The sequence below is a fragment of the Pteropus medius genome, unplaced genomic scaffold (genome assembly GCF_902729225.1).
Source record: "Pteropus medius unplaced genomic scaffold, Ma_sr-lr_union100, whole genome shotgun sequence".
Taxonomy (NCBI): domain Eukaryota; kingdom Metazoa; phylum Chordata; class Mammalia; order Chiroptera; family Pteropodidae; genus Pteropus; species Pteropus medius.
Window position 1 is genome coordinate 17,094,062 of NW_024349802.1, and position 26,869 is coordinate 17,120,930.

The 26,869-nt window shown below is 44.1% G+C and overlaps 1 protein-coding gene across 4 annotated transcripts in view; it reads right to left on the reverse strand.

Annotated features, from left to right (window-relative positions):
• Positions 1–17,984: 17,984 nt before the first annotated feature.
• Positions 17,985–26,869, reverse strand: part of SH3TC2 (SH3 domain and tetratricopeptide repeats 2) — a 50,432-nt gene continuing 41,547 nt past the window's right edge. For 2 of the 4 annotated variants that reach the window (XM_039836492.1, XM_039836494.1), the window contains exons 13-17: positions 25,959–26,109; positions 23,747–23,869; positions 22,426–22,576; positions 20,453–20,664; positions 17,985–18,894 (exon numbers count right to left, since the gene is read on the reverse strand). In XM_039836492.1, coding sequence (XP_039692426.1) covers positions 18,703–18,894; positions 20,453–20,664; positions 22,426–22,576; positions 23,747–23,869; positions 25,959–26,109 — 829 coding nt within the window. In that variant the 3' untranslated portion in view covers positions 17,985–18,702. The remainder of the gene's footprint in view (positions 18,895–20,452; positions 20,665–22,425; positions 22,577–23,746; positions 23,870–25,958; positions 26,110–26,869) is intronic. The other 2 variants (XM_039836495.1, XM_039836493.1) reach the window with 1 other exon arrangement.

Here is a 26,869-nt window from a genome sequence, read left to right on the forward strand (position 1 = left end):
ATATGCAGGAAATGTTCCTGGGAGAATACACACACAAAAAAAAACTATTAAAAAGTGTTGCCTATGAACAGAGAAAAGGGGACAGGGGAGAGAGGAAGGCTATTTATGCCATTCTCTCTTAAATTTTTGATTTGAGAGATGCGGTTCCATAGTGTAGCGCATCTGCACTACAGAAGGTCCTGGGTTCACACCCCAGTGGAGCCACAGTCTGTGGTCTATGGCCATGCCGCCCTGAATAAGTCTGATGTCTGATCTTGGAAGCTAAGCAGGGTTAGGCCTGGTTAGTACTTGCGTGGGAGACCACCTAGGAAGACCAGGTGTTGTAGGCATAAATAATAAAAATAAATAAATGAGTTTTTGATTTGGGAACTATGAGAATGCATTATCTGTTCATATAAATTGCTTAATTTTTTTTTTTTTAATTAGAAAGAGTTATTTCAACATGTGTGGGCCACACGAAGATCGTTGCAGAAACATCGTACCTGCAAACAGAGATGGATGAGGAGAAGATGTTGGTGCTGGGCCAGCTCTGACATTGGCATTGATGTTGATGTTAACTTTAGGGAAGCTGTTCCCTCCCCAGGGCCTCAGTGCCCCCATGTAGAGGATAATGAGGGTGAACCAGGGGACTTCTAAAGGTCTGCTCTGACACTCTGGGATCTAATCTATGACTTGGCTTTACTTAACTTGAACTAAATTACATGCTCTATAATATATGTCCTGTTAAGGCATTTTGAGTACTATCTTGTATTTTGTTTTAATTTGGCTCATTTGTTCCCTTTTTAAAAAACTTGCCACTTACCTTTTTTAGGAAGAGTTTCCTCTGAGAAGCTCCCACCTTGCCTCTGTAGAAAAAGGTCACCTGGGCCTTGAGGACGACTATGGCCTGGGATACAGCGGAGGAGGAGACAAGCCAGATCCCGAGTGGAAGATGACCCAAAAGGAGGCAGAGGGCACGGAGCACCAAGAACAAACTCACCGGGCTGGGAGCAGCCTCTGAGACACACGCTGAATCCCCAGACTCGGTTTACCTGGTTAGATGTTACAAGACCCCAAACGCGGCTCCCCTCCCGCCACTTCGCAGACCTGGGAGCTAAACTGCTCTGAATAATCAGACTTTTGATGAGGTAAGAAACACTGGTTTCATCTCACCGAAGTGAGTATTCCCCTTCCGGTAACAGCATTCTGCTTTCCTATTTGGGGAGTTTCCTGCCCCTTCCCATGGTCCCCAGACTGTGTGCTTCACCCCTGGGTCCAGGCGTCCCAGGCTGGCCCAGCAGTGGAATTCTACCCCGTCACAGTGATCGCCAGGCCCAGGGTTTTTGTGCAAAGCGTCGGGAAGTAAGATGTTCCCTTTGCTATCACAATCAAACCTGTTGGAGGAGGAATGTTAAGATGTGAAGTTGCTGGTCACCACGCCCGAACCCGCATGAGCTTCCGAACGGAGGAGGAAGGGAGGGAAGCGGAGACGAGAGATGGTGACACCTCTGGGAACCTGCTCTTGGAACAGGCTCGGTTTTTAAGTCACATTAACCAATACTTTTCTTTTCTTTAATTATTTAAGCCGATTTAGATTTCACTTCTGTTTCTTGTAGTCAAAAGGACCTGCATATACATGCCAGCTCCAGTGGACTGATGGTGATTCCTGGAAGAACCCTGGGGGCCTGGGCTCATGACTCATGAGGAAGGTATGCCAGGAAAGAGAAAAGGAGATGTGTAAATTGGTGCATCCCTTTGACTAAGATGAAACCCCTGACTCAGTCCTCTGCCTCACTCTGGACTGGGGTGTTTCATATTTTTACAAGGCTTGGTTCTTCAGATTGGAATATACAAAGAAATTTGTCAGCATGTGTCCCAGAAAGGTAAATAACCACATTTGCTTAGAGATTTAGTGGGTATTCTTGCCCTCAGGAGAACTGTGCTTGATGCTACAAGTAAATTTGCTCCTAATATCTGCCCTCGAATAACTTGTACTCTGAAGGAAAAGTCTGCTTCCTGTGTGACCTTGCATGCTTTGGGCTCCACTTGCTTCTCCGACCTCAAAGAGTTTGCAGTCTATATATGGTCGAAATAAGTGATGATGTTAAAGGCATCATGTATTATAGAAGTAATTCATAATGTATTACAAAGCAGAAGTGAGTCCTAGGGACTGCAGCCATGAAAGGTTATTCATTTGTCATTTCTAAACTCTTTATCATGGCTTCCCAACTTGAGCAAGCTGATCTGGGTAACAGAGATTCTTTTTGATGGAACTGTTATTCATTTTGACCCCATTTGACATCCTCAGAAAATAGACACTGCCGAAGAATGGGTTGTTTTTCCGAGAGAAAGCTATTCACTCAAAACATTTCAAAACCGAAACACACACACAAATATACATTACTACTTTCGTTGAGGCAATCAGGTTATGAAGGTATAATTTATGTACAATAAAACGATTGAGATTTATTCTCAGTAAATTTAAAATATGCAATACAGTATTGACTGTAGTCACCATGCTGTCCATTTGATCCCCAGAACTTAATCATCCTGTATCTCTAAAACTTTGTACCCTTCGATCAACATTTCCTCATTTCCTCATTTCCCACATCCCCAAACCCTGGGAACCACTGTTGTCTCTGCATTTAAAAGTCTGACTTTTTTAGGTTCCACATATAAGTGATATCATGCAGTCCTTGTCTTTCTGTGTCTGGCTTATTTCACTTAGCATAATGTCCTCCAGGTTCATTTGCAATCCATGTTGTTGCAAATGGCAGAATTTTCTTCGGGTTCACTGAGGTATTGTTCACAATAGCCAAGATATAGAAACGACCTAAGTGTCTATCAACAAATGAGTGGATAAAGAAAATATCAGGTTATGCATGTGCAAACACACAGGGGAATAGTATTCAGCCTTAGAAAAGAAGATCTTGTCACTCGAGCAGGGCTGTTTTGATCCAGTCGTATTCAGCTGTCACTCATTAAAGCCCTGCTCAATAGACCCCATGTTTACTGTCCATGTGAAACTGGGTCTGTTACTTAGCTGCTTTAATCCTCAGTTTCTTTATCTCTACCAGCTTTTTGTGAGGATGAAGAGCCCTGGATCATAAAGCAATGAAACATTAAGCATTAACAAGAATACAGACATGGCTACCAAGATTAAGTTTCTATGGGCAACCTTACCAAGCCCAGGTGTTCTTAAAACCTAATAGCATAGGTTCTTAAAACCTCATGTGGATATTAAATGTTAGAACTAAAAAAAAAAACTTTTCCACCGAATCCTAGCTCTTAATTTTGGACTTACTAAAGAAACAGAAGCCCTGAAAGGCCAAGATCACACAGTTACCATATGCAAAGCTAGTTAACGAATTCAGAACTTCTGACCTTGTGCCGAGAGCTCTCATTATCCTGCTTAATCTTCCAAAGGCCGGTTTGAACAGTGATCAGACACAACCGACCTTTAGGCCAGTCCCCTCCACAGTGGATAACCACCCAGCTGAAAGGAACCCCCAGTCGCTCCCTGTCACATGACCCCGTCTTACTTCCCTTATAGCACTAATTCCCACTTTCACTCACTTGTCTTCCTGTGTCTCTGCCCATTGGAAGCTAAGCTCTGCCAGGATAGGGACCTCTGTTAGCTATATTGCTTGGTACATAATAAGTCCTCAATAAATGTTCATTAAATAGAGATTAGAAAAATGGACTTTAATCAAACTATTCACGTTTACGACAGGTTTGACTAAATGACAGTTATCTTCTCTGACAACTTTTTAACCCATTCAAAGGCATCACCGGCCAAATCAGAGGGCAAGAGCTGCTTCAGGGAGCCAGGCGCCAGGGGCCCAAATCCCATTCCCATGCTGTAATCGCCCAGTCCTGCTCCATCTTGCTCCTCCAGAGGACACGCTGTCTAAACCGTATCGAGTGTTAACTTGTTAAATCAGTTACACCCAAAAGAGTTGAGATTATTTAACAATGCAATAAGATGAGGTCATATCAAGAATTCTGAGGAGAAGCAGAGTTTTCAAAGACTCTAGTTCCATGCCAGGGAGCTATTGTTTATGAAATGATTTTTGGAAAATTAAGAATTAACTCAGTAACTAATCTCTTTCATGGGAATTCATTATGCTTAATTCTCTCACTTGAAATTCTTTATTCGAGATCCGTTCCATAATCATCTTACCAGTCTCACTTTTTAGAAAATAATATGTGAAGCGAATGCCTCTAAATTTAATTTGAGTTAAATTTTAATTATGATAACTCATCTGTCTGGAAGAAAAAATACGTAATTGCCAACCATCTTTGTTCTAAACAAAGACTGGTCCACTTGACACCGGTGGGGACGTTCAAGACTATCTGCACTGGATCGTAAGTCCCCAGAGGCCAGGGACCGCGTGAGTTCTGCTCATTGGTGTATTTCTAGAGCCTCGGGCAGTGCCAGGTTCATGGAAGGGGTCTAATAACTATTTGCCGAGTGCATACATAAATGTAGGGTTATTTACCCAAGGCAAAACCTTCCCATGGCTTATCTGGGGAGAGACTGGACTAGGCCTGTGGCTCTCAGCCTGGCCCCAGAGCAGACTTGTGCAGTCTTCACACCCATGATCTCAGGCTAATTTATGGTACTTTTCTCAGAGTCTCACTAAAGAGGAGCACCAAAATCACTAGGTGCGAGGAACCGCTACAGAAACAATGGGAACCTTTACAGCGAAGGCTTGATTTCGTGAGGATCATGAGATTAAGACTTAGATGAATGAAGTTCTGGTCACTCTCACACTACTTAGCTGGTGTGTACAGCTCACAAAGTCACGCCCTCACTCTAGACATCATCCAAAAATGGAGTGGATTCTTTCGATCATGGGTTTTCTCATCTAAAAATCTCCTGTCACCCAGAGTAAGTTTTTACACCGAGGGCACCCAAAGGTGAGTCCATCTCCACTTCTGCTGCTCCTCCAGATGCCCACAAGAAAGGTCTGAGGATACTGTAGCATCTTCCTCTGGCCAGAGGCAGAGTCATGCCTGCTCTTTTGGGGGCAGAGAAGGTGACTCGCCTAATATCCTTCCTGCGTCTCTTAAAGATAAGGCCAATTTCTTTCAGCCTCACTAGATGAAAAACCTGTGCATACATGTTAGGAGCTACGTGTGAAAGTTTCAAAAACAAAAACAGCTAAATTTTATGAAAAACAGACAACAAACCATCTTTCTTCTTTTTCCATGAAAATAGAAATAATTTTCAAAACTCCTATGCTAGATAAGAGTGCTCTCTGGTCCCATTTGGTTTTTAGTCTTCAAAGATGGGCCCCAGCAAACCATACATCCCAGTGTTCATGCCACTGAGTAGTCCTCTCCCATACCAAATCTAGGTGAGACCTGCGTAACCAACAGAATGCAGTGGAAGTGACACAGTGTGACTTCTAAGCTAGGTCGTAAGAAGTCTTACAGCTTCCACTTTAATCTCCTGGAATGCGAGCTCTTGGAATGCTCATTCTTGGATCCCGGCCGCCATGTCGTAAGAAGCCCAAGCCACATAGAGAAGCATGTCTTGGCACTCCAGGTGACCACAGCCCCAGCTGAGCTCCCAGCTAACAGCCAACATCAGCCACCAGCCTCAGGTGGGCTCCATCTTGGATGCCTGGCCCAGTGGGGTCTTCGGAGTTCTCCAGCCCCAGCCACCATCTGATTGTAACCACATGGGAGACTCCAAGGATAGGCTGCCCAGATGAACCCAGTCAACTCACCAGACCCAGAGAGATAATAAGATATTGTTTTAAGTCACGAAGTTTTGGAGTCGTTTGTTACGCACAGTTAATAACTGGAACACTGCCTCAAATTCTTTTAGTAGTTTCTTTAACCCTGAGCTGCTCTCACAAGTCATTTATACTCATAAATGAAAGACTTTGTCTTTCTATAGCCAAGGTTCACAAATTGCTGGGTTTTGTTTTAAATACCATTAAACTTAAATTTTTAAGTTAGAAAAATTTTCCCATTGAATTTGCAAAGGTTTGCCCTGGATGTAAAACAATGAATTTGAGTTTTTTAAAAAAATATATTATAAGGTTAATTTTATAAACTTGGCTCCAAATACATGTCTGTTACTATGGGCTTATACTTCTTATAATTCTGTTTTCAAAATTATAATATTTTCTAATATACTGCTCTTCCTTTAGCTGCGGTTTCATTTTTCACAGTTTTAGTTACCCACAGTCAACAGAGGTCAAAAACTATTTAATGGAAAATTCCAGAAATAAACAATTCATAGGTTTTCAATTGCACACCGTTCTGAATAACATGATGACGCTTTGCACCATCTCATTCCTTCCTCCCAGGAACGTGAATCGTCCCTTCGCCCAGTGTATCAGTACAGGACAAACGATATTTTGAAAGAGACTTCATTCACATAACTTTAAGTATAGCATATTGTTATAATTGTTCTGTTTTATTATTACTTATTGTTAATCTTTTACTGTGCCTAATTTATAAATTAAACTTTATCATAAGTATGTATGTATATTAAAAAAACAGCATACAGTCAGCCGTTCATATTCAGTTCATATTCACAGTGGATTGAAAATCTTCTAAAACAAAACGTTACCTTGTTGCTGAAATGTCCTATGTAGTTAGGCCTCAGAACATGTACAGACCTTTTGTTTGTAATTATTCCCTAAATAATACAGTATAACAACTATTTACATGACATTGACATTGTGTTAAGTATTAGAAGTAATCTAGAGATGATTTAAAGTATATGGGAGGATGCACATAAGTTATATACAAATACTACATCGTTTCAGATAAGGGACTTGAGCATCTGTGAGTTTCGGTATCCGAGTCCTGGAGCCAATTCCCCTGCAGATACTGCGAGACAACTGTATATTCTTTATATAACAAGAGGGATCTCTTACCTCCTTGCTTTCCATTTTTGGAGGTCCCAGGAGTTACTTGCCCCATGTCATCCCCACCAGCTCATCCACCAGACCTCTGGGCCTCACCCCCACTCACTCTCTCAGCCTCCTCGTCTCCGACAGGGCTGGAGTCAGTGGTGTGCAGCGCTGGCTGGAACGTACTCTTGAGAGCCAGCTGTTAAATTTCAGAAATTCTGAGAGCTGGTTGTTAAACATGGCCATTATTAAACGTTAAATTATATTAAAAAATAAATAAATGCGTGATTAAAGATATCACATTAAAGAGAGGTAATAACGACTCAAAACTCATCGCTTCCCAATTAGTTTAGTAGATGTTGCTATCATCTATGCCCTTGAGGTTGTTCACACCTGTCATATTCATCTGGTAGAAACACTCTCACACGCACGCAGAGGTGTGTGCGTCTTCTCCAGGCCCGTGTTCAGTGACATCACATCGGCAGCTTAAAATCAGCCAAGGTGAAAGTATTTACAACACGGGTATTTGCAAATGCTATAAGTCAGGGCTTAATTTGTGGTTTTGTTGATTATATAGACTTAAGAAAGTGAAAGTGACAATGCCAGTTTTGCTTAGAACTGTGTCCAGTCCGTAGTTGTTACAGTGTGACAAGCGCATAAAACCAAGGGAACATTCTTCTGGATTCAGCAAAAAAGTCACTCACACCGTTAACGTATGAGTGATTTTCTAACCTCTTTCATTTTACTCATTAATAAAAATATCAGCCAGCATTCACATCAATATTATGCCTGTCACCCAATTATAGCCATAGTTGACTCTAAATACAAGAGTTCCATGCAAATCAAGTGCATCGTCTGAGTATAATTGGCTATATGCATTTATATTATATTGTTACTTATAAATTATGTACTGCACGTTCTTTATAAAAGTAAAATTTATGATGAATTTGCATATGCACATACATGCACATTTTCTTTTTCAGAGTCTAAAGAGCAGACACTGACCTCTGACTTCCTTCACAAGCCCCTCATCTCTTCCATCAAGACCACCAGGGCCTGCTGTGACCACCAGGACTTTAGGCCATGTAAGGTCATAGCAAGCCCAGGGAAGTGCCTGCAAGCTTCTGCCAAGGAAAGGAAAGCCAGTGTTTATTTTACAGTGATGCCTGGCTTCAGAATGGCCTTTGTCTGCTCAGGGCCTTTATTTATTTTCACACCAGCCTAAGGCCTTTGACCCCAGTTTAAAGCCAAAGAACAGGAAGAAAGGTCCCTTTTTTCCATGAGGACGGGCCACATCCTTTGGCAGAGAGAGAACTTCAGGATGCTGTGAAGGCCTGGCCCGGGTTGTCCCAGAGCCCTGGAATGACAACTCATGTTAGGACTGAAAAGAGAAAGACCACACTGGAGGTCGCACGTCCTGCGGGATCTCTGCAGGAAGCCCACACTCCTTCAGGTACCTTTTTTTCAGGTGATGTTGTTTTCCTACGGGGGGGCATATTTCTTTATTTCATTATTTTATCCACATATAATTTATATTGTAAATAATGCCTACAGTTTGTTCATTTATTCATTTATTCATTAAATCAATATTGAGCACCTCCCCTGGGTCAGGCACCATTCTGGTGCTGTGTGTACAGTGGTGACCCAGACAATCTCTGACCTCAGAGTACATAAGGTCAAGTGGACAATATAGACATTAAACTGGTTTCACAACCAGTTGGATGCAAACTCTAAGTGCTGTCTCCACACGTTCCAAGCTGAATGTATTTCTTCACCTAAACAAGTACCGTTCTGAAATGTCTGTCAACAGAACAATCATAGCGACAGCTCATATAATATGTACCAGGCACTAGTCTCAGCACTTTATGTATATTAACTCATTTAATTGTCACAAGAACATGATGAGATAAGTGCAACTATCACCCTCACTTTGCCAGTGTCGACATTGAGGCACGAAAGGCTTAAAATCTCATCCGAGGCCACTCACCTGATAAGTATTGGAGTTGGTTAATGGCACCACCACTCACCCTAGACAGGACGATCAGGTGAACAAGGTCAATGTGCCAAAGTTCCATGAAATTCAGCAAAAGCCTAGCTTCAGTTGTACGCAATACTTGCAATACGGATGAGGCTTAGGCTGGCACCCTGACTCTGCCACTTTCTACATGCGGGACTTTGGGTAAGAGTTAATGTCTTACTTAACCTCTCTGAACTTGTTTCCTCGTTTATGCTGTAGGAACAATTATGATATGCAATTACTTCCTTGGCAGGGAGAGACTGTTAAGAGGAGTCAGTGATATAATGGGAGCACACGCTCTGCACACTGTCTGAAGTATAAGTGCTCGATGTCAGCTATTATGGTGAGAATATTGGAAAAGTTCATCAGAGGACCCTAGCTCGCCCAGGAGCCCACAGGCTCTATGAAGTCACAGACTGTGCTTACATTGCTCACTGGAGCGTAAGCCTAGTACGTAAGAGGTGTTGAATATTAGTTGGAGGAAGGGAGGGAGGGATGGATGGGTGGACGGATGGACGGATGGACGGAAGAAGAGAGGATGGCTCTTTGCCTCCTCTGTCCAGCAGGAGTTATCTCCCTCCCAGAGTATTTCATACATGCATCTAGTCCCCTCCAAGCAGACTGACAGATACCCAAAGGCAGAGATCAGCTCTTCCATCCTGCATCTCGCCACATCCCAATTTACGATTTCCCAAGTAATGTGCATCAAGATTCTGAAACAATACTCTGCACACTTAGATCCCAAAATACCTAAAGGTGTCATCTGCACCCTGGTGCTCTTTATCCCATAGAACTTTCCACACTAGAGGGACTTCCTGTGATGCTTGGTGGAATAACGCTTGTGGGAACCAAGGTTCTTGCCACTAGGTGTCCTGGTCACCCCACCTCGAGACAAACGGGAACCATCAAATGTTCACAAGGGAACTATTTCTCTTCAGGATACAAAGTTCCAAAGGAGAAAGCACGAAACCAGAATTACATAATTATTAAAAGCACTGATTTTCAGTTCAGATAGAACTGGTTTTAAATCTCCGCAAGTATCCTAACTACTTTGAGCCTTAACTCCTTCATCTGGAAAGTAGAGATGATAACACCTTCTTTGTAGGGTCATTTGGAGCATCAAGTTGTGTACCGTAGGTGGATTATTTAGCACAATGCCTAGTGCAGGGCAGGTGCTCAGTGAAATACCGTGTCACACCTGCTCATAACTGGCCATCACTGCTACTTCTTTGAAAATTAGAAAGAGACTAGCATATCTATAGCAACTCAATCTAAACAAATGAAAATTATGCTTACTATTCTTAATAGGCTTTTACGGAGCACCTGCTATGAATGTGAATAGCCCCATCAGCCAATTCCCTAGTTACTTATGAGCAAAAAGTGGGTAGAGTATGGTTCTAATACTTTCTCCCTCTCGTAAGTGATAAGAGGGGTTACAACCTGAATCCAAAGTTTCACTCATTCATTTTTTATTAACCCATTCACCAAATCTTTATTGCAATTCAGACACTGGGCTTGACTCTGGAAATACAGGGGTGAGTGACCCAGACAAGGTCCCTGCTCTCACAGAGCTTCCAACCTAGGTGGTGCACATCAGATAGTGTAATCACAAACTGTGATAAGTGCCCTAAAGGAAAATTACAGGGATCTATAAGCACATGCAAAAGGGAGGTCCTTATCTAAGGACACGAGAAGAAAAACAGATAGATTTTGTATAACTGAAAGAAAAGAAAGGAATGCCACGGGACTTGAAAGGGGCTTAGACTATCAGTCTCTACAACCCCTTAGGACTTGCAAGAAACCAAGAATACAAATCCTCCAGGTCCTCTCTCTGCTTGACTATCCTTTCCTCCACCCACTAGAGTCCCAAAGCTACACGTTCCAGGACAGACAAAAGTCTGTTTTGTTTTGTTTTATGAATAAGTGGCTGTTTGGTCACCAGGATTACCACGCAGCTGTTATTTCAGCCTGGCCCACAGCCACACCCCCGGGAGGAAAGTAGACGTAGCTAATGTCACTGCTGTCTGGTACAATGTGCAGAGGAGTCAGGGACATGCCCAAGAGCATCTGTATGAAGCAGATGTCCACTCTATCCCCAGATGAACGACCATCAAAAGTTCTCAATTTATAAGAAAGTTCAAGAACAACAACAACAAAACACCTTCACACACAATATTTGGTCCATCCAAGGAAGGCAAAGTAGTCTACAGTCATTTCCATCATGTTTAAATATCATACTCTAGATCGGAAAGGTTAGAATCAAAAACAGATGGGAGTACCTGTTTTAATAACCCTTTCCATAGATAGTGGTAACATTTTGCAATCCCAAATAAAAGTAAAATGGAAGATTAAGAGACTAGATAAGCATTCCTGAATATGGTAAGTGGAAAACCTGTTTCTAACATTATTTATGCAAAGAATGAAGGCATCTCGACATGAGCTTCTTTCGGGCTATTTGTTTCATAAGACACATTTGGAGGATGTGGTGTCCTTACCAGCTTTCCCATGACAAGTAGGTAATTCTCTCCTATCTGGACCTCCTTTCTGCCACTGCCATTCAAGCCACAGTAACATGATGAGCGAGACCCGCGGGCTCCACCTGGTCACCTCACTGGCTCAGGTGTCCATAGTCTTCTATCACTGGCCCTTGGTCTCTGGCAAATTCCCCTCACTCATCTCACTCCTCGGCTGGACTCTTCAAAGTCAATTCACAATTTGTTTTGACCTCTCATCGCCGTTACATAAACGTTCTGTTCCTCTTTTCATTTTTCATTTGGGAAAGATGTTTATCGTTTCTTCTAGACTAAGTTACCGGACCGTGGTCAACAATAACCCCCATGTCTTTCTCAAGACCTCCTAGAAAAATCAGGTCTCTCCAATCCCATCTGGAGTAATTAATTTTTGACCCCACCCCCACCCCCGCCCCCAGAAGCACAGTGTTGATTTCAGCCCAATATCCCAGGCTGCTGAAATAAGTTTTAATCTTGCTTCTACTTATGATCACATCAGCGGTAGTATCTGCCCCGGAGATGTGTTCCCTGACATAGACCCACAATATAAGGTAGTGGGTTAGCACTCTAGTTCCAACATCAAGTAGACACAGGTTCAAATCTCACCTTACCTCCTGTGGACGTAAGCCACTTCCATTCTCAAAACCTCTGTGGAGATGAAAACAATAGTATCTTCCTCAAATGTTCCTGGATTACATAAGAGGGTTTGTATTGAACGTGCTGCTTAATATTCATTCAGTAACACCAACCATTATTTTTATTTTGATATGTACATGTTCTCTGATCTCCACAAAGTCGCCCATTGAATACAAAGGACAGAGCTCCCCTGTGCTTTTTGAGAGACCTCCCTCCAGGTCAGTACTTTTCAAACTGTAGCTGAGTGAATCCACAAGTCAATTTAGCATGTCATAAGCTGGATATTGTTAAATTATAACAGAATGTAAAAAACAAATAGAACAGATCGAAGTACATTATATGTTATAGGAACTAGATGGTGTTTTGTCAACCATATGTATATATGTATGTTGTGCATATGTATACTAGGATATGATGTAAAATGCATTTCTTGCTGTGTCACAGGTCAAAAAAATAGAAGTTTTGAAAGCCATTGCCGTAGGCTGACCCACAGCTATTAAATATATTCTTTGGTAATGATATACTATTTAGGAGAGACATCATTGCCCCCTACTGGAACTCCTGATTTCTCATAGAGAGAGACACCATAGATTGCACAGGCCTTGCTTTTACTGCCCCTGTCCATGTGACCCCAGGCGTCCTCCCCTACCCGTTTGGAAGCTCACCTAAAGGGGACTCACCTTGAGCTATTTTGATGCCCTGAGCAATGAGTCAAGGGCAGCACCAGAAGTGGGAGCTGGCGTCGTCATCTTTAAAACAATTTTGAAAGCACAGCATCCTTCCCTCCTACCCTCCTCCCACAGTCTCTCTTGGGAAACTATGCTGAGAAGCCCCATGACTGAGTCTCAGCCACACACATTATCCTTGGTCCCCACCTCTACCTCATCCCACATCCCAGCTGAGCAGGGCCTCCCCAGCCCCTACGCAACCATCTGTCCTGGCTTCTCTGGGAAGACTACACCCCTTAGAGGAATGTGGACCAACCGCTTGTTCTCAGAGCCAGGACGGCCAGCAGCCTCCATCCTCGAATCCCTGAGCTCTGAAATAGCTGGTGGGGGTTGAGGGAGAAAAGAGGTGGGAAAGATATGAGACCCAAGAGGCCTCACGGAGAGGTCAGGGCTCAGAGAAAACAGCACCCCTAACCCATACCCCGTCATATTCTTAAGACATGGGGGCCAGAACCCGATACCTTTACTAAGAATCTATTTAATCCTGTTTCATTACCACGGCTCCCACGAACTGAGTGCTCATCCCAAGTCGTCTACACGTGAGGTCTCAAGTAAATCTAAGGAAAGTTCAAAATGGAGGCTGGAAGGGGTCGAGTTACTTGCCCAGGTCCCTCAGCGGGGAAGAGGCAGAGGCCGGCTTCAGACTCACACGTCCCTGAGTGTGGGACCAGTGTTCCTGGCCACCACTCTAGGTTTGGCTGCATCTCTTAACGTCAACGCTTATCGAGAAAGAAACAAAACATGAATACATTGCAAAGTGACAAACAAAACCTAAAATAAAAAAGAGGTTAAATCTCAACTTTCAAATAACTAAACTGACGCGTGGTATCATAGTAGGCATTTTTTACGACATAAAGTATTATATTAACTCCCTTTAAAAGTAACCTCATTTGTTTTGAGTCTTAAATCGGGCTTTTTCTCCCTTGGCTAAATGTGCTTCAGCCATTTCCTGGTCTGTGAAGTAAAAGTAAACAAATCTCCAGTGTTTACACTATGCGCTAGGCACTGTGTGTGCTCAGTACTTTTATGTATGCCATTTGATATAATGCTGACAACTGTAGGCTCAGAGAAGTTAATTAATTTGCTACAGGTCACACAGCTAGTAAGAGACAGATTCTAACCCAGGCATTTCTGACTCCCTTGCCAGACTCCCCAGCCAGAGTTGCCACCTGGGTGAGTGCAGGGCCCATCCCCCTGACTTTCGCCTTCCCCTCTTCCTCTGTCCACCCACCAAAATGAACACAATTATTCGAAGGGAAGGAGGTCAAAATGGTCAAGGTCATGAAAAACAAGGAAAGACTGAGAAACTATCACAGACCATAGATGACTGGGGAAACACGACAGCTAAACTCAATGTGGTGCCCTGGGATTCTGGATTGCAAAAAGGACTTTGGCGGGGAAACTGGTGAAATCAATGGCTGGGTCCTAATGAGTCTCCTACCTTCCCTCCTGCTGCCCTGTAATCCATTCTCATGTAGCTTCGAGAATCATCTTTCCAAAGCACAAACTTGACCATGGCTCGTTCTCCTGCTGTGGCTCCTCCTCACAGGGTCTGTCTCCATCTCCAGCCTCTCCTCACTTCTCCTCCCTAGCTCCGTGGCTCTGCTCCAGCTTCGCTGAATGGGCAGCTGTTCTCAGAAAACACCACCCTCTGGACCTTTGCTTGACGCATTCCCTGTCAGCTCCACACCACCTGGCCTGCAGTTAGTATTACAGATCTCTGTCTCTCTCTCTGTCTCTCTCTCTCTCTGTCTCTCTCTCTCTCTCTCAGGCTCAGTTTAGACGGCATTGTTTTCCAGGAAGCCCTCCCTGATGCCCTTGCTCCCAGGCCTGAGTTAAGCTCCCTCCCCTGAGTCCCGTGACACCCTGTAACTGGCTCCCATCATAGTGCTTCTCATCCTGAATCATATTCATATTATATAATGTGCCCCTTCCCTCTCACACAAGTGAGTCCTCACTTCTCTGGAGCACGAGGCGCATGCCCAAATGTGGTATTAAATAGCATTCACTCTCATTGTGGAGAGGTTAGTCCTTTGCAGCTGCTTCCTCCGTTTCTCTGATTGCTCAAGAATGATGTTAGCCTGTCTTCGACATTCTCTGTCAATCTTTTTATTTTCAAATAATACCAGATCAAGCCTAAGATGGGCACTTGCCATAGGCAAAAGGATTTAGCTTGAATTTAGGACATTGTTTTGTTTTTATTGTATTTATGTTATGTATAAAATACTATTTGTGGAAAGCAATACAAGTTTTTCTTCTACATACACCAGCCATCTTTTATAAAATTAATTTGTATGAGTAAGGGAAGTAAATCGATTTAGAAAAAGTTTGGTAAATGGCTGTACAGGTGGCGTGTAGGTGATAAAATCATGCGCGCATACATGCATACATGCATGCAGTCGTGAAAGTTCCCCTGCATGACAGAAACCCTGTCATTACTACGGCTAAGTCCTTGGGTCATGAGACACGGCGTACTGCTGTCTTTGCCACCAACTACCTGCGTGGCTGGGAGAAAATTACTTTTCTATTTCTTGGTTTACTCACCTGTAAAAAGAAGAGAGCAAAATTGGGCCACAAAATTATATGATTTCATCTCTCAGATACAAATCCCTTCTCCTGCTCACACAGTACGGTAACAACTTCACTGAAAAGGAACCCAGAGGTGATCATACGTTTTGTGTTAGAGATCAGAGATCTGAGATACATAGAGGTTAAGTGACTTACACAAGGCCACATTTCAATTAAATTTAAGGCCAAAATCCAAGTTTCTCCACTTCCTGGTGACCTGTTTCCCCACGCTCCACCATTCTGAAACCCCTCTAAAAGGCCAAGCCACATGCACACACACACACACACACACACACACACACACACCACACACACACACACACTATAAAGACAGCTTAAAATAATGGAAAAGCAAACAAGAAAAGAACAAAGGGCGATATTAGATTTCAGAGCATTAACAGTGTTAAATAGGGAAGTAATGTACCTGAAAGCTGAGAAAACATGTCAGGGTTTTCCACGGTGTTGTAATTCCCTCCTTGTTCTTTATGTAGGTTACATACAGGAGCCAGGAGCCAGGAGCCAGGCAGGCCAATCTTTGAGAGAGGATTAGTATGAAGCGGCTAACCAATTCATCTTTGGCTACTCTGCATGTATAATAAACCCTGATTAAACAGATACTAGATCCAATCACCTCTTCGCCTTCTGTGAATCATGAAAAACAGCTTCAACATGATTCCAAAGGGAGTAGTTACCCATATTTTAAAAATGGGATTTTTAAATACTTTTAAAGATGATTTTAGCAAACAATTTGCATGTAGGATGTAGTCATTGCGATGATACAGTAAAGTGTTTTCCTCGTTAAAAAAAATAGTCCTACTCTTGTCTTTGGAAGTAGTTAGAGGCAGATTTACCAGATTTATAGGTGAACCAAAGTGCATAGAGTCAGAAAATTTTAACCAAAATTCCCAATGAAATATAAAGTGGGTAGATAGATATAACACACTTCATATGTATGTGTGTGTGTGTGTGTGTATATATATATATACACACACACACATGTATATATGTATATACACATATATATGTGTATATATGTGTATACACACACATACATATATATATACATATATATGTGTATATACATATATACGTGTGTGTGTATATATATATATACACAATAATACACCCATACCATTACATACACATACACACACACACGATACAATAATACGAACACACACACACACACACACACACACCACACACACACAGAAAGATCTGGCCAAAACAGAAGCTCATATGAGATGTTTCAGCTGATCATAAGCCCAATGTGAGCCAATAGTAAGATGTGGCTGCTGAGGATAGGGGGAGAAAAATTGTAATGCAACATTAAAATACAACGTTAAATAACATTAAGTACAGTAACATCCCTCTGTACTCTCCACCCACCAGCTAGTACTAAAAGCCTGGTGCAGTTACGGGAACCACACTGTCAGAGAGACAGAAATTGGCACTTGTCCAGGAAAATAATAGGTCGGCGGAAGAGGGTCTGTAACTTGAGTCAAATGGGGAATGGGTCAGGGCACCAGCTGCAGGGCCAGGCAAGCCTTCTTCAAATACAAGCTGCGTAACCATAACTGTTCTGGAGGGCATGTGCCCCGCCCATCTCCCAGGGATGCTGCTGAAAGGACTCTGCATGGGAGGTCGGACTCCTCCACAACATCCTTCTTCGCTCAGGATTTTATGGTTTGTGATGGGAGCAAAACCACATCTATTTGACATGGTAGTGAATTAGGTCACGTCATTTCTTTCCTGGAAAAGAATACTCTGTAGACAACATTCTGACAACCAATCAAGGTCCTAAGAGAAAATACGATGTCCGTAGACAAGAAGATACAATGTTGACTGTTGATTCCTCTAACCGCCCACTTCCCGCCCTGCCACACCTCCAACCATCTGGTTGGCCCCAGAAGCTAGAAATTCAGGAAGGAGGGTCTGACAGTCAAATCAAAGCTGCAGGGCATCAGGTGGCGAGCTAGATCTTTTTGTGTGTCCCCACAGTTCAGAGCAAGGGTGAACCTGTGTCAGGATCACTTGAGTTGCTCATTAAAAATGTATGGTCCAGGGGCATCTCCCAGACCTCCTGAATCAGAATTAGTGGGGCAGGCAGCTTCTGAAATGGCCCCCAATAATTCCCTGTCTCCTGGAATTCACACCTTTGGTCCTTCCCTCCCTTTTTGGGTGGGCTGGCCCTAGTGACTCACTTATAATGAATAGGCAAAACTAATGGGATGTAGCTTCTGAGGTTGGGTTATGAGAAGCCTGTGACTTCCTTCTCTCCCTCTTCTCATTGCTCACTCTGATGAAGCTGGGAACTTGGGCAGCCTCTGGCCAACAGCGAGTAAGGAGCTGACTCCTGCCAACATGATGTGAGTTTGAAATCAGATCATGCCCTAGCTGAGCCTGAGAAGAGAGCAGCCATGGCCGACACCCTGATTGTAGACTTGTGAGCCACCCTGAGCCAGGGGACCCAACTAAGTCACATTTGGATTCCTGCCTTCCTACAGAAACCATGAGATAATAAATATTCCAAGTCGCTACGTGTGTTATTCAGTGATTGATAACTAATAGATATTCTTCATCAAAGAGCTATCCTGAAATCAACATGACACCCATCCTTCAAGTCTCCCATCCCATCCCTCCCTAAGATAAAGAAGACAAATGTCTGTGTAAACATAAATGGGTGATATTTAATAACATACACTATTTACATGTAATCTACGTCATCATTTTCTTTGGGCTCAGTTTCCATGCCCTGGCCCTCGGGAAGCTTTCCCTGGCTTTCTAGGGGGTCACAAGGGAGCAGGGCCTCAGGGCAGGATGGAGACGGTGAATCCAGGTCAGACTTCCAGCTGGCCATGCCGAGGCTGCGTCCTTTGGGCTCAGAGCATAGTGAATTCCTGCCTGCCGGTCTCTGAGAGCAGGAGGAGTGACAGCTCCTTTGGTCCTGGCTAAAACGAGAGGGAAGAAACTCCCAGTGTCTCCACCGGCAAGGGAAGGGGTCTTTCCCTGAGCGAAGCCGGCGAAGGGCCAGAGTCCGGCCTGCCTGCCTTCTCCCCAGCGTAGTTGCTGGCTCCCCCACTGAGGGAGGAGCTAGGTTTTCTGGAGACAAGGTTTCAATTGCTGTCAAGAAAGTGCATTTCAGAGGCCATATGTGTGGAAGGGCCGCAGTGAGCTGGTAAGGCCCTAGACACAAAGCTAGGACTTCTAATACCTGCCCCATCATCCGCTCCTTGAGTAGCCAGCCCAGACCGAGCCTCACTTCCTCTGGACTGTGTTCTTCCCATTGTAAAATAAGGGGGCTGGGCCAGGTGATGACTGGGACCCTCCAGTTAGTGTCTAGAAGCCGTGGCCATGGAAACTGATCAGAGGTGGGACAGCTCTCCTCAGAGGGCCAGGCCCCCACCACTCAGCCACCGTGACCTCTCTGAGGAGCGCCCGGAGGGGCTGCTGTGCCACAGGGAGCTCTGGCAGACGTCGTCCAGCCTGTTCCTAATGGTGTCCTGCAGCTCCTCGTCACCCAGCAGGACCGCTGCGGCCAGGGCCAGCCAGAAGTACTCAGTGGCATCGTGGGCATCCTAACCCCATGGCATGGGGGCAAAGAGGAGACAGCATTAGCAAGCATTTCCAGGAGCGGCTGGGAGGCAGTGTGGGACCCCTAGCTTTCGTCTGCAGGGCGTACTTTCTCACCCCTTCCCCTGGTTCCTTGGGGGAGCTCCTCCCTCACTCCACTGCAGCCCAGGACATGGCTAAGCCCAGCGACCCTCCTCCCCAGGCACAGGGTGGCATCTCACCCAGGCTTGGCCAATCAGGAAGCAGCATCCCCCTGGGCACAGTGCTTCCGGGATACATAAACGACTCAAGCTGACCTACCCCAGCCCTCCCCAGGAACCTTCAATGTGACCTGGCAGAGAAAATGGTCCCTTACCCTTTTAGACTCAGGCTTGAGCCTGCCAATAGTGGGAGAGGAAGAGACCAAGAAACAGAGAGAAGTAGAAACATGCAGAGCTAAGAGACAGAGAGAGGTGGGGAAATGTAGGGCAGCTTTTGAGTACCACCATCCAGCACTACCGGAACCTAAGTTTATACCTAAATTTCCTCATTATTTAAGCCAATAAATTGTCTTTTTTTTGCTTAAGCTGTTTGAGTTCTTTCCCTGACACTCCCTAGAGCCTTTAGGGTCTAATCACGCACTTTGTCCCTGAACCACTTCCTGGGAGTGTGGGACAGAGGCAAATGACGGTGGAGTCACTACCCCATCATCCCTCCCTATTTGTAGGGATGCGGAACAGAAGCTTCTTTGGATGAGACTCAAAAAGGGCTATCTGGTTCCCATTCACCCTACTAAGTCAATAACTAATTCAAGCCAGAATCAATGTCTGGAAAATAAGAAAAGAACAGCAACTCTCAGAATCCACTAAATTAAGAGATAAAGGCTAGCACTGGAGCAGACAGGGACCTCAGGTAAAGTGAAGTCATTGCCTGGGGACAAGATTCAAGGGCCAGAATTGTAACAGAATTTAAGACCACCAACTCAGTTCTAGAGGTAGATGGGAAAAAAAGAAATTCTGGATTCAACTCCAGTAGAGCAAACGGGAGAATCCAGGGTAAGGCCTTCTTAGGGCCTAGGCATGCAGGCATTCGAGGACTCCACACCGATATGTTATCTCTAACATATTAACATATACACAGATTTCTCCTAAATATAGTTTTATATAACTTTATAATAAGTGAGTTTCAATTAACTAGTAAATCTATAAAATTTTATAGACACACATTAAGCATTAATTTTTATTTTAATTTTGGAGTGTGCAGTTGTTTTGTTTTGGGTCTTATTTTTTCATGGGCCCTTAAGAGGCTCACAGGCACTAGGCAATGTGCCCGTAGCAACTGAGAGCTAAAGCAGCCTCAGAAATCAGAGCAGAGCGAGGAGAAAGAACAGCTATGATCTGTCACCTCGGCAGAGAAGGGAACATCTTTGAGGTCTCCAATGGGCTAAGTGGCAAGAGCCATTGGGTCCCCAGTGGAGCCCCTCCCCACCTAGGAGACGAGACTCCCCATCTGGGACCGTCTCCACTCCACCCTGAAGGCTCTTTCAGGATGGCAGCTCTCACACGCCGGGAGCACGGCTCTTACCTTCAGCTGGTAGAAGGTGAGTTGGCCCAGACGATAATAGACCTTTGCATAATACAGGGCCTCCTTGGGACTCTGCAGCCAGGCTGGACAGAGGGACAGTGTCTTCAGGTAGCAGTCTTCAGCCATCTCGTACATGTTCAAGGAATAGTACACCGTAGCCAGACGGTGAAAAGCCACCAGCTCCTGCTTCTGATCTCCTAGGAGTTGGAAGGCTGAGAGAGAGATCCTGCGGCCAACACTCTGCAGCATTCGTTCACTCATTCATTATGTAAAATTTTTTGAAAGTTTATTAGGTATCAGGGATTGTGCTTGGGACATAGGTAACAAAGCAGAAGAGGTCCCTGCCCTTATGAGGCTTATTGTCTCCTAGGACACAGACATTCCTTAAATAACCCCACAAACAATGGTAAAATTATACCTGTGATAAGGGCTATAAAAGAAAATACAGAGCTCTCTGGGAGTGACTAATGAGAGTATGTGTGCTGGTCAAAATTTTCTGGGATCATTCCTGAAAAAAAATTTCTCCTTATTACAGATGTTGCTGTAACTCAAGATTCTGGGAAATAATTATTTCCAAATCGCTGTGATGGGACACAGTGACGAGACTAACTTAATGGAGTAGCTAAGTATTCTTTAAAATAAATAACTTTGTATAACAAACGTCTTCTCCACATAAAGACTCTCTCTCCAGAGAGCTCGGGGCCAATAGACGGCGGTCACCACTGCTCCTTTACCCACCCGCAGTCTCAGATAAGCTACAGATAACCCGTTCACTTATAACCCACGCTCTAGAACCCTAGAACCCTCATACTAACGTGTCTATGACTCATTGTTTCGGTTTCTTGGGAGCTGTCGTTTTAATAACTAACTCCTTTAATACAAAGTGGCTTTTTGAAGAGAATGAAGGCTTCCAATAGTCTGAGTTTTTTTGGCAATATTTGAAAGGTGGCTGTTAAATGTGATCTAAAAATATCACTTTTAAGCTTCAAAAAGCCAAAAGCCCAAATTAAAAGAGAAGATTCAAGGAAGAGAAAAATTCTCTGATGTGGAAAAACCCAGTCATGGGGAAGTGCATGAAAGGGTGGATATAACCTCCTTTCTGCTTCTGTTCAGGAAAGGACAGTGTCCGAGAGGGGGCTGCCTGAGGTCCCCAAGGCCTCTCCTGAGATGAGCAGACAGTCGCGGAGATAAGGTCTTTTGCAGAGCTCTGAAGTGCAATTAGACACAATAAAGTCCAGTACCATTCACATCTCGCGTCATTGAGAATGCCCAGAAGTCCCTTCTAGAATCGTCTCAGAAGACTCCATTTGCCTCTACATCTATCTAATCAAGCCTCCTCTAATCAAACCTGCTTTCCCTCCAACGAGAAAGGTTTTTGGGTTTTGGGGTTTTGTTTTTTTTTTTTGTCTTTATTTATTCTGCCTTCTTTCCATTTTAATGACTTGTATTGTTTCCCACTAGCTTTTGTGGTAAATGCAAACTATTTCAGATACATAGTGAGTTAATTTAATGGAAATTTGACTTTCATTTACATTTCCATTCCATGGGGAAAATATACATTTGACTAACAATCAACCAATTAAAAATTTAGGGCACAGTTGAGTTATAGAGGGCAGTGCCTGTGCATAGGATAAAATTCCATGTGCCAAGTACTTGGAGGATAATACCAACTGTAATATAATAATCGGTGGGTATAGGTAACACTTACCAAGAACTTATTATGTGCCAAGCACTGTGCTGTAGGTGTTACCTGGCTAATCATTGGCCTTCATAACAACCACATGAGATGGAGGTGCTAATTTTAACTCCAATCTGCCCAAGACAAACTTGAGGCTTACAGACTTAAGCAGCTTGCTTAATTAAGGTCTCCCTGAAGTTGAACCTATGCAGTCTGACTCCAGAGCCTGTGCAGTGATTACTCTGTGCCTCCCTGGGGAGTGTTTACCACTCCCATTCAATACAGAACCACTTACCTGTGACTGTGCTGAGTCTGGCTGCGAGGGTGGCAAACTCCAAAGCCTTGTCATAGCCTTCCAGACTGATCTGCAGCTCCGTCAGTTTGTTGAAAATCCGGAGCTCAGTCCTCACCGCCTTCGTCCTCCTTGCTAAAGGGACAGCCCCAGCCTGAGAAGAGAGGCACGAAGAACCTAGGTCTCCCAAGAACCACTGCTACTTGCAGCACTCTAGGAGGCTCACATTCCACTGCCGGGTTGGGGAATGGTGGCGCCTAAAACCAAGGGGACGGGTCACGTTCCCGCGCACGACTGTTCTCGGTTCACTCTCCTGGTCCTTGCTCTCGGTTGCTGTGCCCAGATCTTAGAGGTGGAAGAACTAGAGGTCATCGGCCTCCTAAGACTGGGGAAACTGGGAGCAGGAAAGTTACTCGCCTCCCAGCCATGCGCTTCCCCGGTACCCACAAGGCTAATGTGCAAGGTACATATACAGAGTGAGCACATAGTGTCTGAGAGTGCCCAACAAATGGTCATTTCCATCATTTTTATTATGATAGGATTTTAGGCAGCTCAATTCATCTCGCTGAGCCTGTTTTCTCATTTATAAAATGCATATGACAACAAGCACCTCAATAGTCAGAAATGTGTTTCTTGTTCTCCCCACCCCTTGCTCAGTGCATGGCACATATTGGGTGCTTGATAAATGTGTAATGACTGAGTAAACAACTGAACAAGCAAATTAATGAACATCTGAATAAGTAAAATTTTAGGATCAAATAAGATATTGATGTTTTCCCAAACTTCAGTCGGTGATAACAATTACAATTTTTGACATATCTGCTTGACGTCTGGACATTTATTTAATTAGTATTATTTGTTAAGTCGATTCTCTTTTATTATCTTGCCTCATTCTTTGCAATAATATTTGTGACATCACGAGTGTGATGAGTTGGTGTTATACATTTCTAATTTTTTTAAAATATGTTTTAATGCATACTAAATACAAAAAAAAAAAAGTGTTCATCCATGGACCAATCATCTCCCACCAGTGGTACATGAAGATAGTCTGGTAAACACAGAAGTGTGTACAAACTGTAAAGTGCCATGGGCCCAAGGGATGTAATTATTATGGTTTGTTCTCCCAAGAAGAAGAATTTATCGAGCCTGAGAATGAGAGTTTATCAGATCCCTCTTTAGAGGGAGAGTATGTGGGTACTGGATGAGGAAGGAAAGAAAAAGAAATACCAGCAAGAGAGGGGAAGGGGTCCAGGCTGAGTCAGTGTGGCTCTGCCGCCACCTGTGCCAGGGCCTGGCTGGGCACACCGCGCAGCCGGGGACTTACTCGGTAATACTCCACGGCGCGATGCCTGTGGCGGGTCCCGTTGAAGAACACGTCACCCGCTTCTTCATAGAGCTTGAGAGCCAGAGAGGGCTCCTCTGACTTCAGGGCTTTCTGGATGGCTGCCTGGGTAGGACAGAGATAACTGTCAAAGATGGAGAGAAGGGCTTCAAATGTTCACAGGACTGGCCAGAATGAGATCCTGATCACCTAGTTTAAGCATCTGCCAAAGTCCCCAGAATCCTGAATTGTCCTCCACACTCACTGAGCTGGTGAGTGAGCTGGTAAGAAGCCTTCGACATTCTCTAGTCCGGCATTCTCCCGTCATGGCATGAGAGATTACGTGGTATGGCCCTAGAATGACTTTTAGCAGTACACAGATAAATATTTTATGTTTTAATAGCTAAGTATTTGTTTTAATGTGTTTTAAGAAAAAAAAAAGATTAATAAAACATCAAAACCTGTGATTTCAGATAGAAATGCTTATTATAAAAAGCTAAGTTGAGTCAAAGTAAAATAAGTAAAAAGTCATACAGATGATACATGCATATGGCGAAACCATGAACTTGATGTTTAAATGACTAAACTTCGGAAAGCAGTAATCTTATCTCATTCAACATCTGTACTTTCCAGATGGAGAAACTAAGGCTCAGAAAAATTAAGAAACCTCTCCATGTTCATATCAGTAGTTAGGGGCAAAAAAATGCTAGGGTCTTCCAGCCCCATGCTCTCTCCTAGCCCCCCGACCTCTTTCTCTCTAGCAAGCTATTTCACATTGCTCTGAAACAAATTGTGATGAAGTGGCACCATGGCATCAGCAGCACGGCTGCAGATCGTTCCCACTGATTCACTTCAGTGGGAATGACCCGTAGAACTACGAGTTAATGGCAGTGGGTAGGCTGGGGACCACTCTGGGGCAAGACCCCACAATAATGGCCATTGCATTTGCAGCTACACAGAGGGAGGGGCGGTGAGACAGAATCCTGGGGACAGGAGGCTCTGCCACCAAGCCACAGACAACCCAAACAGCTCCCTCTAGGACTCTGCTTCGTGGAGGGTGCCATGAGCCCACTGAACTGTCTGCTCTCTGAAAATCTTTCCAGCTCTAAAAGCCCAAGGCGGAACAGATAGAGTCTGAGAGTGAAAGCTTAAGTCTCACTGCCAGTGGGCGGTCTCACCACTTACTAGCTGTATCTCCTTGGGCAAGTTACTCAGCCTCATTGAGCCTCATTCGTAATGCAGGAATTTCAGTAGAAACTCCTGCAGCACTTGTAATGAGGAATAAACTACATCGTGCATGTGACGTGTTTACCAAAGTCTCCTGTGCACAGTAAGCATTCGATCAATGTTACACAACCATTATTAAGTCTAGGTGGAAGAGAGTTTGTGCAAGTGTGAGAAATGTAGTAAGGGGGAGTGAAAGGGGGGAAAATAAGAAATGGGAAGGAAGAAAAGATGACAGGCATATTTCTGATGGAATGAACCCTCTTATTTATCATCATAATGTCAGTATTGTTTAGACGACAGTAGTAATAATAAAATAATACCAGTGCCGACGATGATGAAATACCATTTTTAAGCATTTACTAAGTCCCAAGCACTTAATAAATATTTACTAAGCATATGTGTTTACTATGCAAGTGAAATACCCAATCCTTCTTAGAAATAGGGTTCACCCATGAAGAAATTAGAGCCCAGAGAGCTCATGTGGCAAGCCGAAGGTCACACAGGTCATAATTGATGACCCTACGATTTGATTCCAGGCCTGTCTTTCTCCAAAACTCAAGCCTTAAATTACTACCCTGTGCCATATCTCAGATAGTAAAGGTATGCAAACAAAAAATCATAAGAGAACAGTAATGTTAACACCCTGCACACATCAACCTTGCCTCAAATTTTAGCAAATCTCTGACACCAGATTACGTGTCCAGCTTTGGAGAGATGGGTGTACTTGACGTGACAAGTGCGGGAGTCTCCCAGCACGTCCTTCAGGAGCTCACGCACATGTGTGGGCTCCGGGACCGGCCCTTCGCCACCTGCACTCAGCCCACCCGGCTGCTCTGCTAGCCGTCTTGTAAGCAGGGAGTGAACCAGTGCTGACCCTCCGTCCAGGGACTTGGCAAGGATGTCACCTCTCTCTATCCAGATGGTCACTTTGGAGGGGACAGCTGCCTCCTTGAACCAGGTCAGCAGATGAGCTCCGCGGGAGGCCTACCTGCAGGTACAACTCCACCAGCTCGTCTTCCTGCATGAGGTAGTGGAGTCGTCCAGCCCCAAGCCAGGCCTCGGCAGCCTTGTCTCTCTCCCCCAGGTCGATGAAGATGCGCAGGCTCTCTTTGATGCAGGTGAGAGACCTCCTGAGGGACCTGAGGGAGTGGACATGGACTCATAAGGTGTGAGGACTCAAAGGGGCCTCAGCTCAGGAGGAAACTTGAGGCTCTGGGAAGGAACAACATTGTTTCAGATCACGCAGGGAGGTCTGGGCTTGATTTGAATCCAGACTCTGCCTCGACCAGCTGTGAGACCTTGAGAAAGTACAGGACCGCTCTGTGCCTTGGTTTCCCCATCTGCAATATGGGGATATAACTGTACCTGCCTCAAAGGATTGTTGTGAGGATTAAACATGAGAATACAACTAGAGTGCTTAGAGCAGTGACTGCCATAGAGTCAGCACTTGACGAATGCTTAAATGTTCGTTATCACTGTCATTGTCATTACTAGCCCAGGGTCCACCCGTCTTTCAACTACTCTTTAACATTTTTTTCGTAAACACCTAAAACACAGTAGATGCCAAATGCATATTTATTGAATAAATGTACAGATGAATGACCGTTGTGGTGACTTTAAATCGTCAAAAACATTTTGATGTTTTGTTTAAGAAGAAAAATCAAAGAAGAGAAAGTTTTAAAAGGCTGGTGGTTAACAGAGTGCTCTTCGATAATTTGGAAAATTGTCTTATGTAGAACTCTTTCCCTTGACAGAGATTAAGGAAGCGATGAGGCACAGGTGATGTCGTGTTGCGCAGATTCAGAATTCTAGAACGAGAAGGAGCCTTGGGCGTCCTGCAGACAGTAGTTCTCAATTTCAGCAGCATGGAATCACCCGGAAGCTTTTTGAACATACATA